This window comes from Neolamprologus brichardi, chromosome 8 (assembly GCF_056152115.1).
Source record: "Neolamprologus brichardi isolate AB-2024 chromosome 8, ASM5615211v1, whole genome shotgun sequence".
Taxonomy (NCBI): Eukaryota; Metazoa; Chordata; class Actinopteri; order Cichliformes; family Cichlidae; genus Neolamprologus; species Neolamprologus brichardi.
This window is the reverse complement of record NC_142111.1, coordinates 13056667-13083014: the sequence shown is the minus strand read 5'-3', so window position 1 is coordinate 13083014 and position 26348 is coordinate 13056667. Positions and strand designations below refer to the sequence as shown.

General features: G+C 41.8%; 1 protein-coding gene across 1 annotated transcript; it reads right to left on the bottom strand.

Annotated features, from left to right (window-relative positions):
* Positions 1-506: 506 nt before the first annotated feature.
* Positions 507-25483, bottom strand: LOC148101765 (IgGFc-binding protein-like). The gene is made up of 34 exons (XM_087845188.1): positions 25099-25483; positions 24429-24981; positions 23738-24336; positions 23408-23565; positions 22858-23258; positions 22489-22685; positions 21967-22132; positions 19588-19988; positions 18924-19500; positions 18246-18829; positions 17576-18128; positions 16885-17483; positions 16555-16712; positions 16005-16405; positions 15636-15832; positions 14077-14242; positions 11698-12098; positions 11034-11610; positions 10355-10938; positions 9685-10237; positions 8994-9592; positions 8664-8821; positions 8114-8514; positions 7745-7941; positions 6122-6517; positions 5741-6024; positions 5391-5665; positions 5184-5303; positions 4829-5013; positions 4580-4740; positions 1643-1894; positions 1353-1512; positions 1159-1252; positions 507-1037 (listed from the first exon to the last, which is right to left on the bottom strand). Exons 1-34 carry the CDS (start codon positions 25417-25419, stop codon positions 946-948), a joined length of 11520 nt encoding a protein of 3839 aa, XP_087701314.1. The 5' UTR covers positions 25420-25483; the 3' UTR covers positions 507-945.
* Positions 25484-26348: the final 865 nt, after the last annotated feature.

Sequence of the window (26348 nt, the reverse complement as noted above, 5' to 3'; positions counted from 1 at the left end):
AAATATGAGCTATAACAGCTCTACACATCTTACCAGGTATTTGACATAATGCCCTTCTTTGAGCACTTGTACCACAACACCAATAATAAATTAAATGTTGTGCATATGTGTTAACCGGTGTTAGGTCTCATCCCACAACGCTGACGACATATCGGCTAACAATGATACATCCCCCCCCCCCCCCCCATCAAAGACAGAGGAAGCTTACTGAATCTTCACACTCAGAACAACAAAAGAGGTTCAGCACAAAAGAGAAACCTGACCTCTTGTATCACGGATAGTTTCTTTCATGTGAAACGGAAACCTTCTTGTAGTGACCATTTGGATTGGATTGTGGTTATTGTTTACTTGTTCCGTGCAAAACTTATTGTGATTCTATAATGGAGATTCCCTCCTTTGTTACAGTTACATGAAGATGCTTCTTTGTAAATTCAAAAAGTGATTCAAAAGCAGTTTTGATTTTAAAAAGAAAAAAGAAAGAAGGGCCTGGTTTTTCCAAAGCAAAACTGTCAGTCAACCCAGACTGTATTTTGATACAGTGTACAAGACATATTTCACACATACATTTCTTCTTCATTATTTCAATCCTTGCTAATGATGAATAACACAAGATAAATCATTATGTAATGGTATTACCTGACCCTGAATGACCTGAAGGTAAAACTCATGAACTGGAAACAGAAACATATGTTTTTGATCAGGTGCTGCCCTCCAGTGTTGCAAAGACAAATGGCAGCTATTACAAACAAGTGCTCAGAGCAAATAAGAAGCATTTTTACAGATGTCAGATATTCAGTAACATCCACTTTTCTAACCATCACTATTTCTCTGTGTATTAAAAAAAAAAAGTCTTCTGATTCTATTTTTAGTTCTTTTACTTATCAAATCTATACTAAGTTATTATATGATTGCTGAGTTTGTTGTGTGTGCATCAACTTGATTTCTCTAGATCAGAATATTTGCAGTCAGCAAACAGACTATCAGGGTCACCAGAGATGTCAAGAGACCTGGAGAGCTGCTTGCTGTCATTCTTCTTTCTGTTAGAAAACAACCAAAATCCACAGTGAATTCAAACTTGGCTCATGAATCCAATTATCACAATCCACTGATCATGCAGCTGTATCATATACAAGACTGTCAATGTTGTACAAATGTTACCTGTGTTCAATACAAGCGGTCCCAATGAGATGCTTTCACTGTCATGGTATGAAATATCCCTCACAACTCTTGCTTGGTAACCTGGGTAGCAATGCTGTGGAAAGCAGAGTGATTTCAGCAGATGAAGGAATCCAATAAGTAGTATGAAAGATTTTTTCCCAGTGTTAATACAAATCGCTATAAGTAGTACGTACAGCTGTGCAGTAATTGTGTCTCAAAAGACACAGGTGGACCTGGCAGTGCAGGTAGATAGATGAAAAGTTAGTAAAGGTGAACATCCTGAATGAGAAACGGGCTACGGTGGAGACGCCATTCTGAAGCAGCTCTACTGTGCCATCTGTTGGATTAGGACACCTAGGTAACAGCATAATGTGAAAGTTGCAGTGTTAATGTGCAAACAACTTAGTTATGATAAGAAGATGATTAAAGTTCACCCATCAGAAAAGACAAGAAAAGAAAAGAAAAGTTAAGGCAATGTCTTTACTGTGTGGTGATCAGATCCCTGCGCACGGGGTAGCTGGGATCATTAACAGGCGTTGCCCAGCAAGAGTCCAGAATGGTGGAGATCTGCCGCTCATCGATTCCCTGCGTCTGAACCTCAATGTATAACCTCTCATCTATTTCCATTTCTAAATTTCTGTTTCTGGTCAAAGGGAAGTGGAAGCCAGGGTCCAGGTAGGGTATCATCCTCAAATGATAATGGCCCAGACCAGATGGATGTCTCTTGTTCACAATGCTACAGGAAAACATGATAAAACAAGATGTTTTCAGGATTTGGAATTCATAAAGTGGTCATGTGTGTGTGCAGTCTGTAGCAAAATATATACAATTAATAATTAATAATAATTAAATGTGGCAATAATTAATTACATTTGGAAATAATTAATTTAATAAATATTCACAACACATTTAATTAATTAATTGAATTCATTATTTAATGATGTATATATTTAATTCACTTTGGCACTATTGTCCCCTTCATGTCTCGCCTTGAAATCATTTTATCTGTCGGCCTCACCCATCAAACTAAGGGGGCGGGGTTAACGCTGCCACTGCAGCTTCGCTAACATTTGATTGGTTGCTGTGCAAAGTAAGTCAAGGCAGGTCGATCCTAGATAATCGATTGCTTGTGTGGACTTGGGGCATCCAGGTATCCCAGAATGCATTTCAAATCGCAGGCAGCAATGGTGGTGGTGTAAAGCTTTAAAATACCCCGGTTATCTGTCACCAACTACACTTTTAATAGTGTTTTAGCTGCGAATGTTGTGGCGTAATCTTCACGTCTGGTCAGGTTGTCAACATAGAACATGTTTTCAGAGATGTCACTAGCTCTACTAACAGTCAGCTGACAGAGTGCAGCGAGCTCACAGCCTCGGTGTTCCATCTTAACTGTTTTTTTTTATGTTTGTTTGTTTGTTTTTTGGGGGCAAGGGGGGTTAACTGGTTTGTTTACATATTCCACTCTCCGTGTTCCACATGTTGCATTTGCAGATTCTCATTTTCTTGGTCTTCTATCTCTTTGCTTCTGTAACATGAAGAACGAGCTGACATTTTTCTCATGACACCAGCGATCAACAGGCCATCAGTTTACCTGCATGCATCCTCCTCCTCACCTGTCAGATGTTTAACACCTGCTGCTAATTTAAGAAACACACCCACGTTACCTGGTGATAGTTACAGTTTAACTGGGCAGTCGGTGCTCTATATAACGCAATGTCGGCGCATTTTTCTGCACAAAATAAGTAAATCTAGTATTGAGCGCACAGCTGCTGGAGCTTGTTTCACTACAGAGCACTTTATAGGCGAACCCACTTTATCAGCAGCTGATGTCCAATCACCGGCACACAGCTTTGAAACCTCACCTGAGTTTTAGCTCTCAGTGGTTAAACACTGGACTTGATTCACTCAGGTTCTGTCTGTCGGTCACGTTTATTTCGCTGTTTTATTTACAACTGAGCAAATCGGTTTGGCTGACGTTAAAGTTACGTTTCATAACTACATAGTTTTACTGAAGTTTAATGGTTCACTGGCACATCTATTAGACTGAACCGTTCGCTTTTCTTTATCTGGTGTGTTTGGGATTTTTAACAGTGAATTGTCGAAACAGGTTTGATCGTTTCCTGCGTGTATTAATTTGGTGATTTATTAAATGTATTCATGTTATTCTAATCTGCTGCTGAGTCTCTTACGTTGATGAAAATGCAGATAACAAAGACAAACTGACGGTTCATCTCTATTACAACAGTGTTGCGTTAGACTGCTATATTTTTGTGTTCTTTATGCTGTAGATTTTTCACGTCTCTGGAATAGTTGGCAGTAATAAGGATGATTTTCTGTTAAATCATATTGATATGACCTGTGAATTATTCATAGATGACCGTGAGATTAGTCAGCTGGGAAACTCTGGGTTAACTCAGAGAGCTGAAGATATCGTGGATATGCTGACCTCGCTCTGTGGTGTACAGGGCCGTTTACCCTCATCATTAATATTCACAATAAAAATATTAGCCGAACATCATGAAGTCTGTATGTGTTTCATAGTGTCGAACAGCCTTTGTACAGTTAAACCTAGCAGTGACAGAAACACCAACATTAACAGGAAATAAAAAACCCTTAGTCAGTGTACTACGGGGGTTATGGCAGCTATGTACCGAGACCTGTGCTTTTTCGGCGGTAATAACAGCTCGATTGCTTGCGAGGCGAGTGGGTCTAGCCCACGCTTTAGCGTGAGAATGGGCTGGGCAGACACCTCGGAAATCAACAAAACACTTTTGCAAAGAGGCTGTATCTTGACAAACTGACCAGATATTGAAGATTAAACCACTACATTCTCGGCTAAAAAACATTAAAACGGTATTTGGTGACACACAAACAGGATTTTTCAAAGTTCAGTTCTGTTAGTTTCCACATGCCGGTTGTTGGTGTGCTAAAAATAATGGCCACCAGGCAAAAGCAATGGTTTTGACTCGATCAGCGTTAACCCCGCCCCCTGAGATTGGTGGATGCGGTTGACAGATAAAATAAATTCATGGTGAGACCTAAAGGAGTGAATTAATTAAATACATCATTAAATAATTATTTAAATCTGGCAATAATTAATTGATTAAATGTGTTAAAAATATTTATTTAATTAATTAATATCAATTCTAATTAATTATTGCCACATTAATAAATTATTTAATGGTGTATTTAATTAATTCATTATGGCAGACCTGGCGTTCCATACATTAGAACAATGTTTGTATTAAACAAAAACAGGGTAAAATGATGATGATTCACATGGTCATTTAGTCATGAAGACAATCAAACACTGAAATTTCTATAAAGCTCAGGTGGTTGCTGGAAGAGCAGCAACCACAATGTCATATAACCATAAAGTGAAAAACAAAAAATGTAAGCCAGATGGTGTTGTGGTTATCACCTCTCTACAGGTTTGATGCCAACATCCATAGACAGTGCCTGGGTCAGAGCATAGTCACAGGAGAAGTGCAGGTGGATGCTCTTCTCACGACTTATGAGGCCATCATCAGGGTCCACATCCCCGCTGATGGTGTTCTCATAACTGAAATGGGTCCCGTTGCTCTTAAGAGTAAGAAGACAAAAGAGTTTAAGCATATTTTCAAAAATAAAAAATGCTGCCCAGAAGATTCCTTCAATGTACTAATTGTACCCTCAGCATTGTCCCACAAAGCTGGTCATCATTGTTGAAGTGGAAAACCAGTCGACCATTCTCAAGAGTCCCGTTGCAGGTTTCATCTCGAAGATGGAGGGCATCAGAGTGGAAGCCGGCCTCAAACAGCTGACAGCGGGACAGAGATATGGTGCCAGAACTACTGACACAAGTGATGGACGGGTCTAAGAAGGAGAGAGAAACACAATCTGACTCGTTATAGCATGATATTTTTTAAAGCTGAGTCATCAATACTGATTTGAAAGACATTTGTTGACTTGACTACTTAATATAAAGGCTGACTAATGCAATAAATACACTACAGATACTGCTGAAGGTTTTAGTTAGCCCGCACCGTAGCTCTCATTGTTTGGCCGATGGTGGTGCTCATCACAGAAGCAGCCATAGACACCGTCCTTCTCACCACACCACTCGTGCTCTGTGCAGTCCAGCTTTTCACAGGGGTCTGACTCATCTGCAGACACAGAGAAAGGATCATCAGTGATGAATGGCAATGATTTAAATTTGTATTAAATGTCTTATTTGAGCAGTACAAACATACCACAATGCAAAGCAGAGCGCCAGTCAGGGATGTCTAGCCCCAGAACAGAGCAGGTTTTCTCATAGGCAGAGACAGCGGAACACAGCATGCCATTGGCTGGAGTGTAGAGGCAGAGGTCGTAGACACAGGAAGAGAAAAATGGCTGGGGGTCAGAATGCAGGTGGCAGATGCTGAATGGGCCTGTGGTGTTGGTGATGACACTGCAGAGTTGGGAGTATTCTTCTCTAAAGGCACAGTCATTCAGTCCATCATCATCTTCATCAGTGGAGCCACATCTGGAAAAGACAAATCATACTGCCATCAGCTACTGCCTTGTTGAAGCATCAATAGTGATTTCCATTGCAACTCACCCTGGTTGGCTGGTGGGTGACTTCCAGCTGTGTCCAAAATAATTATCGTTTTGTGCCAGTGTGCCATTGGGTAAGACTTTGTCATCTGAAGGATCATTGTTAGAGTTTCCACACATCCCTGTGACTCTGTCATGACGGTTTTGGCCCAGTCTGACCAGTAAAGTGCTCTGACCATCAAACTGGACTAGCAAGTCAGAGGCATCAACCACTATGTCGCTTCCCTGCCTTACTACCTGAGCTAAGATTCCCACTGTGGTGGGAAGAGACACGTTATTTCCATTTACCTGAGAGGACAAGAGATGCAATAAGTGTGTGTTGTTACTTTTGTGCAGATTAGACAAAGTAGAAGGCTGTTCATCTTAAAAGTGATAGATAGTTTACCGTTACTCTTTTATTGGGTCCGATCCTGATGTACACACTTTCTGGATGATTTGAGAGATATATGTCCACTGCAGACACAAATGACACACGGTTGTTTCCACGGTGATTGTTGGTGGCTATCACCTGAAACTGGGTTTCGTTAGTGCCATGGTTCGTGCTGTCAGTGATGATGTAGGAACAAGTTCCCTGGAAATGAGCCACTGCTCCATCAAAAGTGATGTAGTGTGGATCCCCCCACACAGTGCAGGTGGACATGGCATCATAACAGCCCAGCTGGCCGTCTCTGATGGAGCACTGCTGTTCAGGAGTGCAAGACGAGGCAGAACATCGCAGGTCATTTGGAGCGTGACATTCACATCTCTGGGAGCAACCGTCTGTCCAGAAGGACTCGCCAGCCTGTGAACCAAACCACACAAATTCATAGCCAAATTGATACAACAAATATAGTTCTTAAAATACCATTTTGAAGTTTTTTTTTCATTAATTGTAGGTGATTTAGTGCAATAATTGCTAGATCACTACAAAGTGCAACTAATAATAAAATATTTTGACAGAGCAACTAGTTGTAACTTCTGATCTTTCTCCCACAGAGAGGACAGATGCTAAATGCCACAATTTCAAGAAATATGTGGAACAGAGATGCATGAAAAAGGTTTTTAATTGTTCTGATGTAGCTGTATAATCTTCAACTGATTGTTTAATGCATTCATTTATTTAGGGACAGATTTTTATTTATTTATTTATTTATTTAATCTGCAATTTAAAGAGTTAGACAATCATTCTGCCTGTATAGCTAAATATTAATTATTTTCTTTTTAGTGGTGTAATAGAAAATAGTCATAATAGCTATGCTGAATATATGATACCATATAAAGACATTATTGTGGTCTTAAGATTTCAGTTATATGAAACTATAAACTGTAGTTTTGCATTTTGTAACCCCTATTATTTGCTATTTCATAGAAACTACCACGTTTCCAGGTATTCATCATGCTTCCTGAAATTTTTTATATGGTTTGGATTTTTTGGTCATTAACATGGAACTAGCATGTTTTACATTTTGCAACCCTGAGTTCTGGTAATGAGACCTAAACTACCACATGTTTCCAAGTAATCATTAATTTTCTTGAAGATTATTCATATGGAATTAAAAAGAAACAGACAGTTTTGGATTTTTTCAGCTTGATTCTTGGTTATTGAACAGAAACCAACATTGATTCCAGGTAAGATATCAGATTTATACATAATATTTACGGTGATACTGTTGTCAAACAAAAAAAATTGTTGGTGGATGAGGCAGGATTCATTCCAGCATTATTGTAATATGGTAATGGTATCCTAATACATTAAAACTTAAAATCATATTAGTATCTTATCACCGTATTATTATGAGGTTAGTATATATAAAAATGTGTTTTAATATATAAAACACATTTATAATAGACTATAGACTATAATAGACTCTGTTGTTTGTTTAAAATATATTTCTGAATTTTAAGCTTTGTCACAGTCCAAAACACTTCACGAAGCTTTCTAAACGTAAGAAGGGCAAGTCTGCTGATTCTGCTGATTTGAAGGGAATTACTTCAAAGAGTATTTACTATTGACTTTAATATGTCTTACATCATAGTAGAATCCATCATATTGGCAGCCACAGCTTTCCACTGGGACACACCTGGTCCCACTCTTGATGAAGCCTTCATCACAGAAACATCCCTCAGAGCAGAACTGCTCACAGGTTTCATCAATGCTACTGGCACAGGTGTGGCCACAGTCAGTACCGCACAGCTCATAATGGCTGTTGGCTGGACAGTCCAGTGCTTAATAAGTGAGAAACGTGACAAATGGCACTAGTCAGACATACCACTTTAAATGTAATACAGTGTGGATATAGTGAGTATTGTAAAATTATTGGACATTTTATTTCTGAAGTGGTTAGCAAATTTCTTGTACATTTAGATATAAATAAAATATAATGACATGTTGACTCACTGCAGGTGGTGTTCTCTCTCCAGGGATAGATTCGAACATTAGCAGACTGACAGGCACTGACATATGATTCAGTGGCACTGCACAAGAGATCGTGGCCTTGATTTCCTGACAAACATACATCAAACACGCAGTCGTTGAAATATGGTGCCGGGTCCACCTCCTTGTGGCAGAAACTGAAGGGCCCATCAGCTGCCTGTATCACCTCACACTGATCTCTAGCAGGCTGTTCATTGGCACACTGTGGACAGGAGGAGCCACAGCCATCATTGCACGTGTAGTTGCCTGGCACCTTCCAGGATCTCCCAAACTCATCTGGAGATGTGACTATCGTTCCAGATGGTGTGTGAAATTCATCATTTGGATTTCCATTGAAATTTCCACAAAGTCCGCATATTTTTTCTCTGTTGATGACAACAGTTAGCAATAGTTCTTGTGTTAGTTTCATAAGGATAAATTATTAGTAAATAAATTATCTATATAGCTGGGATTATCCTGTTTTTAAAGCATGTCAAACAATAATTACTGCAGCTTTGATGGGTGGGAATTGTACCTGTAATTTGGTGGTACGGAGATAAACACTGCACTATATCCATTATAGGTAACACTCAAGCCAAAATTAGTGCTGACAAGTATACGAGATCCTGTTGCGTAGATAGAAACGTTACCTTCATTCAAGACAATAGGTAAATTTCTAGTTACTCCATTCACCTAGAAGAGATAAGCAAAGAAAATCAGTGGGTAGTTTTTCTACTTTTTAATTGTTATTTTTTTCATTCACAGCAGTAAAAATATCCCTAAAATATATGTAGCTGCCATTTACTTCATACACCTGAAATTGTTCATAACAATCATCGAATGAGAACTATCACTAACTACTTACTTGTACCAAACCTCTTCTGTCCCTTGAGATATGCACGTCGTAGCCCCAGACATTCACAAAAACTTCAGCTACTATTGAAAGTGGAAGCCCATTCAATGCCTCATTCTTAGCTTCCACGGAAAACTGATTGAGCTCATCAGTGGCATTACATAGGGTCACCAGAACATAGCGACAGGTTCCTTGGAAGTCATAGGCCTTACGATCAAAGGTGATGTAGTGAGGGTCTCCAGTAGCAGAGCAGGTGCCATGAGGGTTGGGATGGCAGCCAAACTCGCCCTCCACCACACGGCAGGACTCCCGGGGCCCACAGGAGTTGGGAGTACAGTGGACATTCCCTGTAGCGCCGTTACAGGTACACAAGCTCTGACATTCTTCACCATCCCAGAACTGCTCACCACCTTGGTGATAGCGTCCTTGATGATAGCATCCACAAGATGTTGGTGGAACGCACTGGTCACCATTGAGGATAAAACCATTGTTACACTGACAGCCCTCCTGGCACACAGTATCACAAGTGAAGGGGAAAGAGAGGCTGGGGCAAGCAGAAGGACAAGAGGTTCCACAGAGTTCATAATGGCTGTTTGATGGGCAGGTTAGTGCTGGAGAAAAACAAACAGGTTAACATAAAAAAGCATTTTTAAACATTTGGAGATCATGGCTAGAATTAATTCAAAAACAGTTGAATGCTTACCACAGCCAGTTGCATTTCTCCATTGTCCTAAGGCAACACCCTTCTGTTGACACATTAGTGCATAATCTCGTAGGACGCCACACAGAGTTGATGCTGGATTGTTAGAGCCCCCCATGATCTCCACACATACATCCACCTGCCGCCTTGGGTCGACCACAGACCAACAGGGTACAAATGGCCCATCTGGTGAGCTGAGAATGCCACAGTACTCACTAGAATTATAATTAGTTGTAGAATTTTGGTTCATGCTTTCCACGCAGTGAGCAGCCAGAGAGCCATCTCGCCAACTGTCTCCAAAGTCCTGAGAACTGTTGACCAGGACACCGTTGGGTGTATTGAAGTCATCATGTGGATGACCATTGTAATTACCACAGAGTCCACCCAGTGAACCATTGTAGACACCAGGAGCAGTGACACGGACAAAGTGAGGCCAGACTGTCTGCACAGTTACAACAAAGGAGGTGCGAATGATGACACTGTAAATGCTGCTGTGGAAGATCTGGATTCGGTTGGATGTAGTGCTGAAAGGTAGCCTGATCAGCTGACCGTTAACCTGCAGGATCATCCAGTTTTTTGCAGTTAACAAGACTTAAACAGTATTGTGTCCGTGTACACATAAAAAAATATTAAAGGAAGAACATAATTTTAAGTAAGTGTTCCATTCACTTACCTTCACTTTACTGTTATTTGCCATCTCCATAGATACGTGTATCCCCTCTGCTTCAAAATGCAGAATTCGTGCAAAACCTTGCTGGCCTCTTGGCACTTTTTCTGCTGTCACCATGAAGTGTGGGTGACTGGACAGTCCCATAACTTTGGCAAGTGTCAATCGACACGCCCCAGGATAATGGTATGTCAGGCCATCAAATGTCTGATATGACCCCGGGCCTCTGATCCAGCATGTTTCATAGCTATTTGGTCTGCATCCTCTATCTCCATCCTCCACCCTGCATGATTCAAGTGGGCCACAACCATGAGAGTGGCAAGTCATGGAGCCATAACTGCAGCTACAACGTCTCCCACAGTCTTCGTCTAGTATTACAGTTTGTCCAGAGCGGTAGTAACGGCCCTCAAAGCTGCAGCCACACTCAGCATGAGGGACGCAGACCCCACCACTGAGGATGTAGCCTGAATCACAGATGCAGCTTTCCTGGGGAGGTAGAGGGCAGTTATGGGTAGAGTTGGGATTAACACAGGTAGGTGGACATCCTGTGCCTTCAGACTCAAAGTGGCTGTTGGCTGGACATGGGATTTCTAGGAATAACAGAACAACATCGATATTTACATCGGTGGAATTTTAATACAATAATATTTTGAAATAATGCAAAAAAAAAAAGTGATTAACATACCACAAAAGCCAGGTGTCCTCCAACTTGGTAGCTGAATAGCACTTTGTTGACACTGACTTGCATACACACTTAGGGCTTGACAGAGAATAGGTCGGTACCCTCCTCCTACACACAGATCATACACACAACTGTCCACAAAGGACTGTGGAGGAAGTTGTTGATGGCAAGCCGTGAAAGGTCCAGAACTACTGCTGAGGATACCGCAGTGGTCAGTGTTGCTGTACAATGCTGTCTTTTCTACAGTGCAAACAGCACAGTCCAGACCTCCGCACTGTGGCCCACAGCTAGGCTCATCATCCCCAGATGCTTGCCAGCTGTTAGCAAAAACCACATCAGAGCTCACAACCTCACCGTCACGAGTTTGAAAGTCATCTCTACCAATGCCATTGAAGTTTCCACAAAGACCGCATGTACCATTCTGGTAAGTGTAGGGCAAGCTGATCTGGACATAATGATTTGTGTCATAAGACACCACTAAACCAAAGTCAGTGCTGACAAACACAGAAAAACCTGACTCATAAACCTGCACGGTGCCATTGCTAAGGGAGAATGGAGTGGATGCAAAGTTCCCGTTAACCTGTAAACAAAACCAGCACATATATCAAGTGAGAAAAGTATATCTGGTTATAAAGTGTAGAATTTATCCAGAATCAAAATGACCAACCTTAGCCTGACCACGGCGTCCTTTGACAAGCTCAATTGTGTCATTGTAGACATGCACTTTCACCAGTCGTGTCCAAGAGACTCGAGTATTGTCTCTGTGCTCGTTTTTCCCTTCTACTCTGTAGTAGGGCCGTCCACTATTACATTGCTCAGAGAGAACATACGTGCAAGTGCCTTGAAAGTGAAACACTATGTCATCAAAGGTGTAGTAATGGGGATCACCGCTTATGGTGCAGGTTCCTCTTGGCACTGTCTGACAGGAGAACTGGAAGGAAGCTGGCTTGCAGATCTGTGAAAAGGAGCACGGCTCACTGCGGCACTGCAGGCCTGTTGAGGTACATGTGCACTTCTGTGCACAGGTCCTGTCACTCCAGAATGAAGCACCCAGCTGCACTAATTCACCTTAAAAAGAATAAAAGGAAATGTCCCTTATGCCTTGTGTTAAATGTCCAGACATTTACATTCATAAAGCTTTAGGAAAAAACTTTCAAACCTTACATTTTTTTCATGTACTGTCAAATAACAGCAGGAATTGCCTCAAGGCACTTTATATTGTAAACTAAAAGACCCTCAAATAACAGAGAGAACACTGCAACAATCCAACAATGCCTAACAGCAGTCTGAGATGTGCTCTGTTGGGAGGATACGGCACTATGATTTCATTAAGATAAGATGAGGCCTGATTGTTCAAGACCTATATGAGGAAAATAATTTGAATCTGGATTTAACAGGGAGCAAAAGAAGGGAAGCTAGTATAAGAGAAATATGTTCTTTCTTTTTAGTCCCTGTCCGTACTGCAGCATTTTGGATCAACTCAATGCTTTTCAGTGAGTTTTTGGGAAAATCTGATAATACAGACCGTTCTCACTCCCGAGGCGTAACATCCCGACGTTTTGTCACGTCCCATGGCGTTCCTGAGGAACACGAAAGGTGACCTTCCGTGTTCTTATGGTACGCGCCGGGTTATGGATGAAATCAAGTGGAATGATGGTCCTGCGGTAATAGACGTTCCAGCCCTGTATTCCAGCCCTAAACCTAACCTTATCCCTAACCATAACGTTATTCCTAATCTTAACCAGTACTTTAATGGCATGTGTAGGAATGTTTAGCTTATTTTAGAGTTTAGAAATGTGTTAACATAGAATGTAGAATTATTGTAGAGACGCTGACACTGCCCTCAATGTAATAAAGGCATGACTGTGTCATGAACTTAGGAGTAGATTGTAGGAGACCCCTCCCCCACTTGAACTGTGAAAGTAAGACAAAGAGGAGTTAATGCTGAGTGGAAATTCCCCAGAGGATACCTGGGTGGGGTCTCAACATTTGTAACTGGATAACTGTGGTCTGAAAGGGAGATGGGTTTTTATGACCTCTAGGGAGTCACCTACACCCACAGTGTTTTAACTGTCACGGACACTCACTCACGTGCACACACATACACACAGGTATGCGTACACAGTCACTCACGAGCACTCACATAGACACGCGGGAACACGCACATGTAGGCACTCACGTGCTCGTGCACATAGACACAGACGGAGTTTGCAGCACACCGTGGGGGGGTTTTATGATGGGGTCGCCTCTATAAAGCTGGCTGTAACTAACAAAGGGGTGAAGATTTTGCAGAGGGACATCGGCCTCGTCTTCCCTTCTAGAAGTGCATGCTTAAATAAAGATGAATAAAGGTTTTGTGAAATAACTACTGAGTTCCGGTTCCGTCTCTGGATGCCTCGACGAATAAAAGAACTGGGGTAAAACTGCTTTTGTAACACATGAAATAGTGTTTTCCCAAGCGATGTTGAGAAAAAGAGCAAACATGTGTAGATTGAGACCAAACGGTTCTCATATTCCCTCATTTTTCCGATCTCGTCATTTAGGAACGTGTTGGGTGTCCAAAAACATAATATGTTGACGATTTGTCACGTAGCATAAAATGTTACGCTTTGAGATTGAGAACGTGTTGGATAATAACGAATCACAGTAGGCCAGACTTTAAGTAATAAATGCATGAACTAATTTTTTGGCGTCACTCTGAAATAGGATTTTTCTAATTTTAGAGATACTGCATAAATGCAAGAAAGCCATTCTACTTATTTGTTTAATATGAGCACTGAAGGACATAACCTGGTCAAAAACAGCTCAAACATTTCTCTCCACTGGAGGCCACGGTAATCCCAGTCCGAGTGTGCATCTGGTTAGACATCATGTTTGTAAGAGTTTTATAGCTGAGTACAATAATCTTATCTTTATCTGAATTTGAAGCAGAAAATTGAAGATCATCCATGTCTTTATGTCTTTAAGACATTCCTACAGTTTAGTCTTATGGTTTCCTTGACAGAGCTGGAGATCATCTGCATAGCAGGGAAAATGTACACGATACCTTTGAAAGATACTGCGCAGGTGGTAGCATTGTAACAGCCCAGCTGGCCGTCTCTGATGGAGCACTGCTGTTCAGGAGTGCAAGATGAGGCAGAACATCGCAGGTCATTTGGAGCATGACATTCACATCTCTGGGAGCAACCGTCTGTCCAGAAGGACTCGCCAGCCTGTGAACCACACCACACCAAATCATAGCCAAATTGATACAACAAATATAGTTCTTAAAATACCATTTTGAAGGATTTTGTTTTCATTAATTGTAGGTGATTTAGTGCAGTAATTGCTAGATCACGGCAAACTGCAACTATTAATGTACTAAATATTGTGACAGAGCAACTAGTCGTAGCTGTTGATCTTTCTCCCACAGAAAGGACAGATGCTAAATGCCACAATTTCAATATATGTGTGGAACAGAACTGCATGAAAAAAAGTATTTAATTGTTCTGATGTAGCTGTATAATCTTCAACTGATTGTTTAATACGTTCATTTATTTAGGGACAGATTTCCCCCCCCCCCAAAAAAAATAAAAAAATTCTGCAGTTTAAAGAATTAGACCATCATTCTGCTTGTATAGCTACATATTAATTATTTTCCTTTTAGTGGTGTAATATAAAACAGTCATAATAGCTATGCTGAATATATGATAGCAAATGAAGACCTTTTTGTGATCCTAAGATTTCAGTTATATGAAACTATAAACTGTAGTTTTGCATTTTGCAACCCCTATTATTTGCTATTTCATAGAAACTACCACGTTTCCAGGTATTCATCATGCTTTTCATTTGGTTTGGATTTTATTTGGTTATTAACATGGAACTAACATTTTTTTCCATTTTGCAGCCCTGATTCCTGGTTATTAGACCTAAACTACCACATGTTTCCAGGTAACGTCAATTTGCATTTTGTAGGCTTGTTTCTTGGTTATTGAACAGAAACCAACATTGATTCCAGGTAAGATATCAGATTTAAACATAATATTTACGGTGATACTGTTGTCAAACAAAAAAGAATGTTGGTGGATGAGGCAGGATTCATTCCAGCATTATGGTAATATGGTAATGGTATCCCAATACATTAAAACTTAAAATCATATTAGTATCTTATCACCGTATTATTATGAGGTTAGTATATATAAAAATGTGTTTTATTGCTAGTGATTGTGACTATACTATTACTAATTGGTTTTTTTAAGCTCATGTACATACATTTGTATCCATATTATCACTTATAATTTATGGTCTGTTATTACATAGATTTAAATGTAATAGTACTCACTAGATCACTTGGTTATTACTCTGGAAATGAAGTGGCAATTATTTGCTATATCTCTAGTTTTTATCTTCCTGTTTCCACCTTGTTACCTCAATATTACCACATTATTACTGAGCTATAATAGACTCTGTTGTTTGTTTAAAATATATTTCTGAATTTTAAGCTTTGTCACAGTCCAAAACACTTCACGAAGCTTTCTAAATGTAAGAAGGGCAAGTCTGCTGATTCTGCTGATTTGAAGGGAATTACTTCAAAGAGTATTTACTATTGACTTTAATATGTCTTACATCATAGTAGAATCCATCATATTGGCAGCCACAGCTTTCCACTGGGACACACCTGGTCCCACTCTTGATGAAGCCTTCATCACAGAAACATCCCTCAGAGCAGAACTGCTCACAGGTTTCATCAATGCTACTGGCACAGGTGTGGCCACAGTCAGTACCGCACAGCTCATAATGGCTGTTGGCTGGACAGTCCAGTGCTTAATAAGTGAGAAACGTGACAAATGGCACTAGTCAGACATACCACTTTAAATGTAATACAGTGTGGATATAGTGAGTATTGTAAAATTATTGGACATTTTATTTCTGAAGTGGTTAGCAAATTTCTTGTACATTTAGATATAAATAAAATATCATGACATGTTGACTCACTGCAGGTGGTGTTCTCTCTCCAGGGATAGATTCGAACATTAGCAGACTGACAGGCACTGACATATGATTCAATGGCACTGCACAAGAGATCGTGGCCTTGATTTCCTGACAAACATACATCAAACACGCAGTCGTTGAAATATGGTGCCGGGTCCACCTCCTCGTGGCAGAAACTGAAGGGCCCATCAGCTGCCTGTATCACCTCACACTGATCTCTAGCAGGCTGTTCATTGGCACACTGTGGACAGGAGGAGCCACAGCCATCATTGCACGTGTAGTTGCCTGGCACCTTCCAGGATCTCCCAAACTCATCTGGAGATGTGACTATCGTTCCAGATGGTGTGTGAAATTCATCATTTGGATTTCCATTGAAATTTCCACAAAGTCCGCATATTTTTTCTCTGTTGATGACAACAGTTAGCAATAGTTCTTGTGTTAGTTTCATAAGGATAAATTATTAGTGAATAAATTATTTATATAGCTGGGATTATCCTGTTTTTAGAGCATGTCAAACAATAATTACTGCAGCTTTGATGGGTGGGAATTGTACCTGTAATTTGGTGGTACGGAGATAAACACTGCACTATATCCATTATAGGTAACACTCAAGCCAAAATTAGTGCTGACAAGTATACGAGATCCTGTTGCGTAGATAGAAACGTTACCTTCATTCAAGACAATAGGTAAATTTCTAGTTACTCCATTCACCTAGAAGAGATAAGCAAAGAAAATCAGTGGGTAGTTTTTCTACTTTTTAATTGTTATTTTTTTCATTCACAGCAGTAAAAATATCCCTAAAATATATGTAGCTGCCATTTACTTCATACACCTGAAATTGTTCATAACAATCATCGAATGAGAACTATCACTAACTACTTACTTGTACCAAATCTCTTCTGTCCCTTGAGATATGCACGTCGTAGCCCCAGACATTCACAAAAACTTCAGCTACTATTGAAAGTGGAAGCCCATTCAATGCCTCATTCTTAGCTTCCACGGAAAACTGATTGAGCTCATCAGTGGCATTGCATAGGGTCACCAGAACATAGCGACAGGTTCCTTGGAAGTCATAGGCCTTACGATCAAAGGTGATGTAGTGAGGGTCTCCAGTAGCAGAGCAGGTGCCATGAGGGTTGGGATGGCAGCCAAACTCGCCCTCCACCACACGGCAGGACTCCCGGGGCCCACAGGAGTTGGGAGTACAGTGGACATTCCCTGTAGCGCCGTTACAGGTACACAAGCTCTGACATTCTTCACCATCCCAGAACTGCTCACCACCTTGGTGATAGCGTCCTTGATGATAGCATCCACAAGATGTTGGTGGAACGCACTGGTCACCATTGAGGATAAAACCATTGTTACACTGACAGCCCTCCTGGCACACAGTATCACAAGTGAAGGGGAAAGAGAGGCTGGGGCAAGCAGAAGGACAAGAGGTTCCACAGAGTTCATAATGGCTGTTTGATGGGCAGGTTAGTGCTGGAGAAAAACAAACAGGTTAACATAAAAAAGCATTTTTAAACATTTGGAGATCATGGCTAGAATTAATTCAAAAACAGTTGAATGCTTACCACAGCCAGTTGCATTTCTCCATTGTCCTAAGGCAACACCCTTCTGTTGACACATTAGTGCATAATCTCGTAGGACGCCACACAGAGTTGATGCTGGATTGTTAGAGCCCCCCATGATCTCCACACATACATCCACCTGCCGCCTTGGGTCGACCAGAGACCAACAGGGTACAAATGGCCCATCTGGTGAGCTGAGAATGCCACAGTACTCACTAGAATTGTAATTAGTTGTAGAATTTTGGTTCATGCTTTCCACGCAGTGAGCAGCCAGAGAACCATCTCGCCAACTGTCTCCAAAGTCCTGAGAACTGTTGACCAGGACACCGTTGGGTGTATTGAAGTCATCATGTGGATGACCATTGTAATTACCACAGAGTCCACCCAGTGAACCATTGTAGACACCAGGAGCAGTGACACGGACAAAGTGAGGCCAGACTGTCTGCACAGTTACACCAAAGGAGGTGCGAATGATGACACTGTAAATGCTGCTGTGGAAGATCTGGATTCGGTTGGATGTAGTGCTGAAAGGTAGCCTGATCAGCTGACCGTTAACCTGCAGGATCATCCAGTTTTTTGCAGTTAACAAGACTTAAACAGTATTGTGTCCGTGTACACATAAAAAAATATTAAAGGAAGAACATAATTTTAAGTAAGTGTTCCATTCACTTACCTTCACTTTACTGTTATTTGCCATCTCCATAGATACGTGTATCCCCTCTGCTTCAAAATGCAGAATTCGTGCAAAACCTTGCTGGCCTCTTGGCACTTTTTCTGCTGTCACCATGAAGTGTGGGTGACTGGACAGTCCCATAACTTTGGCAAGTGTCAATCGACACGCCCCAGGATAATGGTATGTCAGTCCATCAAATGTCTGATATGACCCCGGGCCTCTGATCCAGCATGTTTCATAGCTATTTGGTCTGCATCCTCTTTCTCCATCCTCCACCCTGCATGGTTCAAGTGGGCCACAACCATGAGAGTGGCAAGTCATGGAGCCATAACTGCAGCTACAACGTCTCCCACAGTCTTCGTCTAGTATTACAGTTTGTCCAGAGCGGTAGTAACGGCCCTCAAAGCTGCAGCCACACTCAGCATGAGGGACGCAGACCCCACCACTGAGGATGTAGCCTGAATCACAGATGCAGCTTTCCTGGGGAGGTAGAGGGCAGTTATGGGTAGAGTTGGGATTAACACAGGTAGGTGGACATCCTGTGCCTTCAGACTCAAAGTGGCTGTTGGCTGGACATGGGATTTCTAGGAATAACAGAACAACATCGATATTTACATCGGTGGAATTTTAATACAATAATATTTTGAAATAATGCAAAAAAAAAAGTGATTAACATACCACAAAAGCCAGGTGTCCTCCAACTTGGTAGCTGAATAGCACTTTGTTGACACTGACTTGCATACACACTTAGGGCTTGACAGAGAATAGGTCGGTACCCTCCTCCTACACACAGATCATACACACAACTGTCCACAAAGGACTGTGGAGGAAGTTGTTGATGGCAAGCCGTGAAAGGTCCAGAACTACTGCTGAGGATACCACAGTGGTCAGTGTTGCTGTACAATGCTGTCTCTTCTACAGTGCAAACAGCACAGTCCAGACCTCCGCACTGTGGCCCACAGCTAGGCTCATCATCCCCAGATGCTTGCCAGCTGTTAGCAAAAACCACATCAGACCTCACAACCTCACCGTCACGAGTTTGAAAGTCATCTCTACCAATGCCATTGAAGTTTCCACAAAGACCGCATGTACCATTCTGGTAAGTGTAGGGCAAGCTGATCTGGACATAATGATTTGTGTCATAAGACACCACTAAACCAAAGTCAGTGCTGACGACCACAGAAAAACCTGACTCATAAACCTGCACGGTGCCATTGCTAAGGGAGAATGGAGTGGATGCAAAGCTCCCGTTAACCTGTAAACAAAACCAGCAAATATATCAAGTGAGAAAAGTATATCTGGTTATAAAGTGTAGAATTTATCCAGAATCAAAATGACCAACCTTAGCCTGACCACGGCGTCCTTTGACAAGCTCAATTGTGTCATTGTAGACATGCACTTTCACCAGTCGTGTCCAAGAGACTAGAGTATTGTCTCTGTGCTCATTTTTGCCTTCTACTCTGTAGTAGGGCCGTCCACTATTACATTGCTCAGAGAGAACATACGTGCAAGTGCCTTGAAAGTGAAACACTGTGTCATCAAAGGTGTAGTAATGGGGATCACCGCTTATGGTGCAGGTTCCTCTTGGCACTGTCTGACAGGAGAACTGGAAGGAAGCTGGCTTGCAGATCTGTGAAAAGGAGCACGGCTCACTGCGGCACTGCAGGCCTGTTGAGGTACATGTGCACTTCTGTGCACAGGTCCTGTCACTCCAGAATGAAGCACCCAGCTGCACTAATTCACCTTAAAAAGAATAAAAGGAAATGTCCCTTATGCCTTGTGTTAAATGTCCAGACATTTACATTCATAAAGCTTTAGGAAAAAACTTTCAAACCTTACATTTTTTTCATGTACTGTCAAATAACAGCAGGAATTGCCTCAAGGCACTTTATATTGTAAACTAAAAGACCCTCAAATAACAGAGAGAACACTGCAACAATCCAACAATGCCTAACAGCAGTCTGAGATGTGCTCTGTTGGGAGGATACGGCACTATGATTTCATTAAGATAAGATGAGGCCTGATTGTTCAAGACCTATATGAGGAAAATAATTTGAATCTGGATTTAACAGGGAGCAAAAGAAGGGAAGCTAGTATAAGAGAAATATGTTCTTTCTTTTTAGTCCCTGTCCGTACTGCAGCATTTTGGATCAACTCAATGCTTTTCAGTGAGTTTTTGGGAAAATCTGATAATACAGACCGTTCTCACTCCCGAGGCGTAACATCCCGACGTTTTGTCACGTTCCATGGCGTTCCTGAGGAACGCGAAAGGTGACCTTCCGTGTTCTTATGGTACGCGCCGGGTTATGGATGAAATCAAATGGAATGATGGTCCTGCGGTAATAGACGTTCCAGCCCTTTAGTCCAGCCCTAAACCTAACCTTATCCCTAACCATAACGTTATTCCTAATCTTAACCAGTACTTTAATGGCATGTGTAGGAATGTTTAGCTTATTTTAGAGTTTAGAAATGTGTTAACATAGAATGTAGAATTATTGTAGAGACGCTGACACTGCCCTCAATGTAATAAAGGCATGACTGTGTCATGAACTTAGGAGTAGATTGTAGGAGACCCCTCCCCCACTTGAACTGTGAAAGTAAGACAAAGAGGAGTTAATGCTGAGTGGAAATTCCCCAGAGGATACCTGGGTGGGGTCTCAACATTTGTAACTGGATAACTGTGGTCTGAAAGGGAGATGGGTTTTTATGACCTCTAGGGAGTCACCTACACCCACAGTGTTTTAACTGTCACGGACACTCACTCACGTGCACACACATACAAACAGGTATGCGTACACAGTCACTCACGAGCACTCACATAGACACGCGGAAACACGCACATGTAGGCACTCACGTGCTCGTGCACATAGACACAGACAGAGTTTGCAGCACACCGTGGGGGGGTTTTATGATGGGGTCGCCTCTATAAAGCTGGCTGTAACTAACAAAGGGGTGAAGATTTTGCAGAGGGACATCGGCCTCGTCTTCCCTTCTAGAAGTGCATGCTTAAATAAAGATGAATAAAGGTTTTGTGAAATAACTACTGAGTTCCGGTTCCGTCTCTGGATGCCTCGACGAATAAAAGAACCGGGGTAAAACTGCTTTTGTAACACATGAAATAGTGTTTTCCCAAGCGATGTTGAGAAAAAGAGCAAACATGTGTAGATTGAGACCAAACGGTTCTCATATTCCCTCATTTTTCCGATCTCGTCATTTAGGAACGTGTTGGGTGTCCAAAAACATAATATGTTGACGATTTGTCACGTAGCATAAAATGTTACGCTTTGAGAGTGAGAACGTGTTGGATAATAACGAATCACAGTAGGCCAGACTTTAAGTAATAAATGCATGAACTAATTTTTTGGCGTCACTCTGAAATAGGATTTTTCTAATTTTAGAGATACTGCATAAATGCAAGAAAGCCATTCTACTTATTTGTTTAATATGAGCACTGAAGGACATAACCTGGTCAAAAACAGCTCAAATATTTCTCTCCACTGGAGGCCACGGTAATCCCAGTCCGAGTGTGCATCTGGTTAGACATCATGTTTGTAAGAGTTTTATAGCTGAGTACAATAATCTTATCTTTATCTGAATTTGAAGCAGAAAATTGAAGATCATCCATGTCTTTATGTCTTTAAGACATTCCTACAGTTTAGTCTTATGGTTTCCTTGACATAGCTGGAGATCATCTGCATAGCAGGGAAAATGTACACGATACCTTTGAAAGATACTGCGCAGGTGGTAGCATTGTAACAGCCCAGCTGGCCGTCTCTGATGGAGCACTGCTGTTCAGGAGTGCAAGATGAGGCAGAACATCGCAGGTCATTTGGAGCGTGACATTCACATCTCTGGGAGCAACCGTCTGTCCAGAAGGACTCGCCAGCCTGTGAACCACACCACACCAAATCATAGCCAAATTGATACAACAAATATAGTTCTTAAAATACCATTTTGAAGGATTTTGTTTTCATTAATTGTAGGAATGAAGTGGCAATTATTTGCTATATCTCTAGTTTTTATCTTCCTGTTTCCACCTTGTTACCTCAATATTACCACATTATTACTGAGCTATAATAGACTCTGTTGTTTGTTTAAAATATATTTCTGAATTTTAAGCTTTGTCACAGTCCAAAACACTTCACGAAGCTTTCTAAATGTAAGAAGGGCAAGTCTGCTGATTCTGCTGATTTGAAGGGAATTACTTCAAAGAGTATTTACTATTGACTTTAATATGTCTTACATCATAGTAGAATCCATCATATTGGCAGCCACAGCTTTCCACTGGGACACACCTGGTCCCACTCTTGATGAAGCCTTCATCACAGAAACATCCCTCAGAGCAGAACTGCTCACAGGTTTCATCAATGCTACTGGCACAGGTGTGGCCACAGTCAGTACCGCACAGCTCATAATGGCTGTTGGCTGGACAGTCCAGTGCTTAATAAGTGAGAAACGTGACAAATGGCACTAGTCAGACATACCACTTTAAATGTAATACAGTGTGGATATAGTGAGTATTGTAAAATTATTGGACATTTTATTTCTGAAGTGGTTAGCAAATTTCTTGTACATTTAGATATAAATAAAATATAATGACATGTTGACTCACTGCAGGTGGTGTTCTCTCTCCAGGGATAGATTCGAACATTAGCAGACTGACAGGCACTGACATATGATTCAATGGCACTGCACAAGAGATCGTGGCCTTGATTTCCTGACAAACATACATCAAACACGCAGTCGTTGAAATATGGTGCCGGGTCCACCTCCTCGTGGCAGAAACTGAAGGGCCCATCAGCTGCCTGTATCACCTCACACTGATCTCTAGCAGGCTGTTCATTGGCACACTGTGGACAGGAGGAGCCACAGCCATCATTGCACGTGTAGTTGCCTGGCACCTTCCAGGATCTCCCAAACTCATCTGGAGATGTGACTATCGTTCCAGATGGTGTGTGAAATTCATCATTTGGATTTCCATTGAAATTTCCACAAAGTCCGCATATTTTTTCTCTGTTGATGACAACAGTTAGCAATAGTTCTTGTGTTAGTTTCATAAGGATAAATTATTAGTGAATAAATTATTTATATAGCTGGGATTATCCTGTTTTTAAAGCATGTCAAACAATAATTACTGCAGCTTTGATGGGTGGGAATTGTACCTGTAATTTGGTGGTACGGAGATAAACACTGCACTATATCCATTATAGGTAACACTCAAGCCAAAATTAGTGCTGACAAGTATACGAGATCCTGTTGCGTAGATAGAAACGTTACCTTCATTCAAGACAATAGGTAAATTTCTAGTTACTCCATTCACCTAGAAGAGATAAGCAAAGAAAATCAGTGGGTAGTTTTTCTACTTTTTAATTGTTATTTTTTTCATTCACAGCAGTAAAAATATCCCTAAAATATATGTAGCTGCCATTTACTTCATACACCTGAAATTGTTCATAACAATCATCGAATGAGAACTATCACTAACTACTTACTTGTACCAAACCTCTTCTGTCCCTTGAGATATGCACGTCGTAGCCCCAGACATTCACAAAAACTTCAGCTACTATTGAAAGTGGAAGCCCATTCAATGCCTCATTCTTAGCTTCCACGGAAAACTGATTGAGCTCATCAGTGGCATTACATAGGGTCACCAGAACATAGCGACAGGTTCCTTGGAAGTCATAGGCCTTACGATCAAAGGTGATGTAGTGAGGGTCTCCAGTAGCAGAGCAGGTGCCATGAGGGTTGGGATGGCAGCCAAACTCGCCCTCCACCACACGGCAGGACTCCCGGGGCCCACAGGAGTTGGGAGTACAGTGGACATTCCCTGTAGCGCCGTTACAGGTACACAAGCTCTGACATTCTTCACCATCCCAGAACTGCTCACCACCTTGGTGATAGCGTCCTTGATGATAGCATCCACAAGATGTTGGTGGAACGCACTGGTCACCATTGAGGATAAAACCATTGTTACACTGACAGCCCTCCTGGCACACAGTATCACAAGTGAAGGGGAAAGAGAGGCTGGGGCAAGCAGAAGGACAAGAGGTTCCACAGAGTTCATAATGGCTGTTTGATGGGCAGGTTAGTGCTGGAGAAAAACAAACAGGTTAACATAAAAAAGCATTTTTAAACATTTGGAGATCATGGCTAGAATTAATTCAAAAACAGTTGAATGCTTACCACAGCCAGTTGCATTTCTCCATTGTCCTAAGGCAACACCCTTCTGTTGACACATTAGTGCATAATCTCGTAGGACGCCACACAGAGTTGATGCTGGATTGTTAGAGCCCCCCATGATCTCCACACATACATCCACCTGCCGCCTTGGGTCGACCACAGACCAACAGGGTACAAATGGCCCATCTGGTGAGCTGAGAATGCCACAGTACTCACTAGAATTGTAATTAGTTGTAGAATTTTGGTTCATGCTTTCCACGCAGTGAGCAGCCAGAGAACCATCTCGCCAACTGTCTCCAAAGTCCTGAGAACTGTTGACCAGGACACCGTTGGGTGTATTGAAGTCATCATGTGGATGACCATTGTAATTACCACAGAGTCCACCCAGTGAACCATTGTAGACACCAGGAGCAGTGACACGGACAAAGTGAGGCCAGACTGTCTGCACAGTTACACCAAAGGAGGTGCGAATGATGACACTGTAAATGCTGCTGTGGAAGATCTGGATTCGGTTGGATGTAGTGCTGAAAGGTAGCCTGATCAGCTGACCGTTAACCTGCAGGATCATCCAGTTTTTTGCAGTTAACAAGACTTAAACAGTATTGTGTCCGTGTACACATAAAAAAATATTAAAGGAAGAACATAATTTTAAGTAAGTGTTCCATTCACTTACCTTCACTTTACTGTTATTTGCCATCTCCATAGATACGTGTATCCCCTCTGCTTCAAAATGCAGAATTCGTGCAAAACCTTGCTGGCCTCTTGGCACTTTTTCTGCTGTCACCATGAAGTGTGGGTGACTGGACAGTCCCATAACTTTGGCAAGTGTCAATCGACACGCCCCAGGATAATGGTATGTCAGTCCATCAAATGTCTGATATGACCCCGGGCCTCTGATCCAGCATGTTTCATAGCTATTTGGTCTGCATCCTCTTTCTCCATCCTCCACCCTGCATGGTTCAAGTGGGCCACAACCATGAGAGTGGCAAGTCATGGAGCCATAACTGCAGCTACAACGTCTCCCACAGTCTTCGTCTAGTATTACAGTTTGTCCAGAGCGGTAGTAACGGCCCTCAAAGCTGCAGCCACACTCAGCATGAGGGACGCAGACCCCACCACTGAGGATGTAGCCTGAATCACAGATGCAGCTTTCCTGGGGAGGTAGAGGGCAGTTATGGGTAGAGTTGGGATTAACACAGGTAGGTGGACATCCTGTGCCTTCAGACTCAAAGTGGCTGTTGGCTGGACATGGGATTTCTAGGAATAACAGAACAACATCGATATTTACATCGGTGGAATTTTAATACAATAATATTTTGAAATAATGCAAAAAAAAAAGTGATTAACATACCACAAAAGCCAGGTGTCCTCCAACTTGGTAGCTGAATAGCACTTTGTTGACACTGACTTGCATACACACTTAGGGCTTGACAGAGAATAGGTCGGTACCCTCCTCCTACACACAGATCATACACACAACTGTCCACAAAGGACTGTGGAGGAAGTTGTTGATGGCAAGCCGTGAAAGGTCCAGAACTACTGCTGAGGATACCACAGTGGTCAGTGTTGCTGTACAATGCTGTCTCTTCTACAGTGCAAACAGCACAGTCCAGACCTCCGCACTGTGGCCCACAGCTAGGCTCATCATCCCCAGATGCTTGCCAGCTGTTAGCAAAAACCACATCAGAGCTCACAACCTCACCGTCACGAGTTTGAAAGTCATCTCTACCAATGCCATTGAAGTTTCCACAAAGACCGCATGTACCATTCTGGTAAGTGTAGGGCAAGCTGATCTGGACATAATGATTTGTGTCATAAGACACCACTAAACCAAAGTCAGTGCTGACGACCACAGAAAAACCTGACTCATAAACCTGCACGGTGCCATTGCTAAGGGAGAATGGAGTGGATGCAAAGCTCCCG

What these genes read in the sequence shown, in the direction of transcription:
- LOC148101765 (XM_087845188.1), bottom strand. Translation starts at nt 25,419, where the DNA reads ATGACTTGCCACTCTCATGGTTGTGGCCCACTTGAACCATGCAGGGTG. An exon ending in GAGAAATGCAACTGGCTGTG is followed by an intron (nt 24,337 to 24,428) that starts GTAAGCATTCAA and finishes GTTTTTCTCCAG; the next exon opens with CACTAACCTGCCCATCAAAC. An exon ending in GACACAATTACTGCACAGCT is followed by an intron (nt 1,253 to 1,352) that starts GTACGTACTACT and finishes TGCTTTCCACAG; the next exon opens with CATTGCTACCCAGGTTACCA.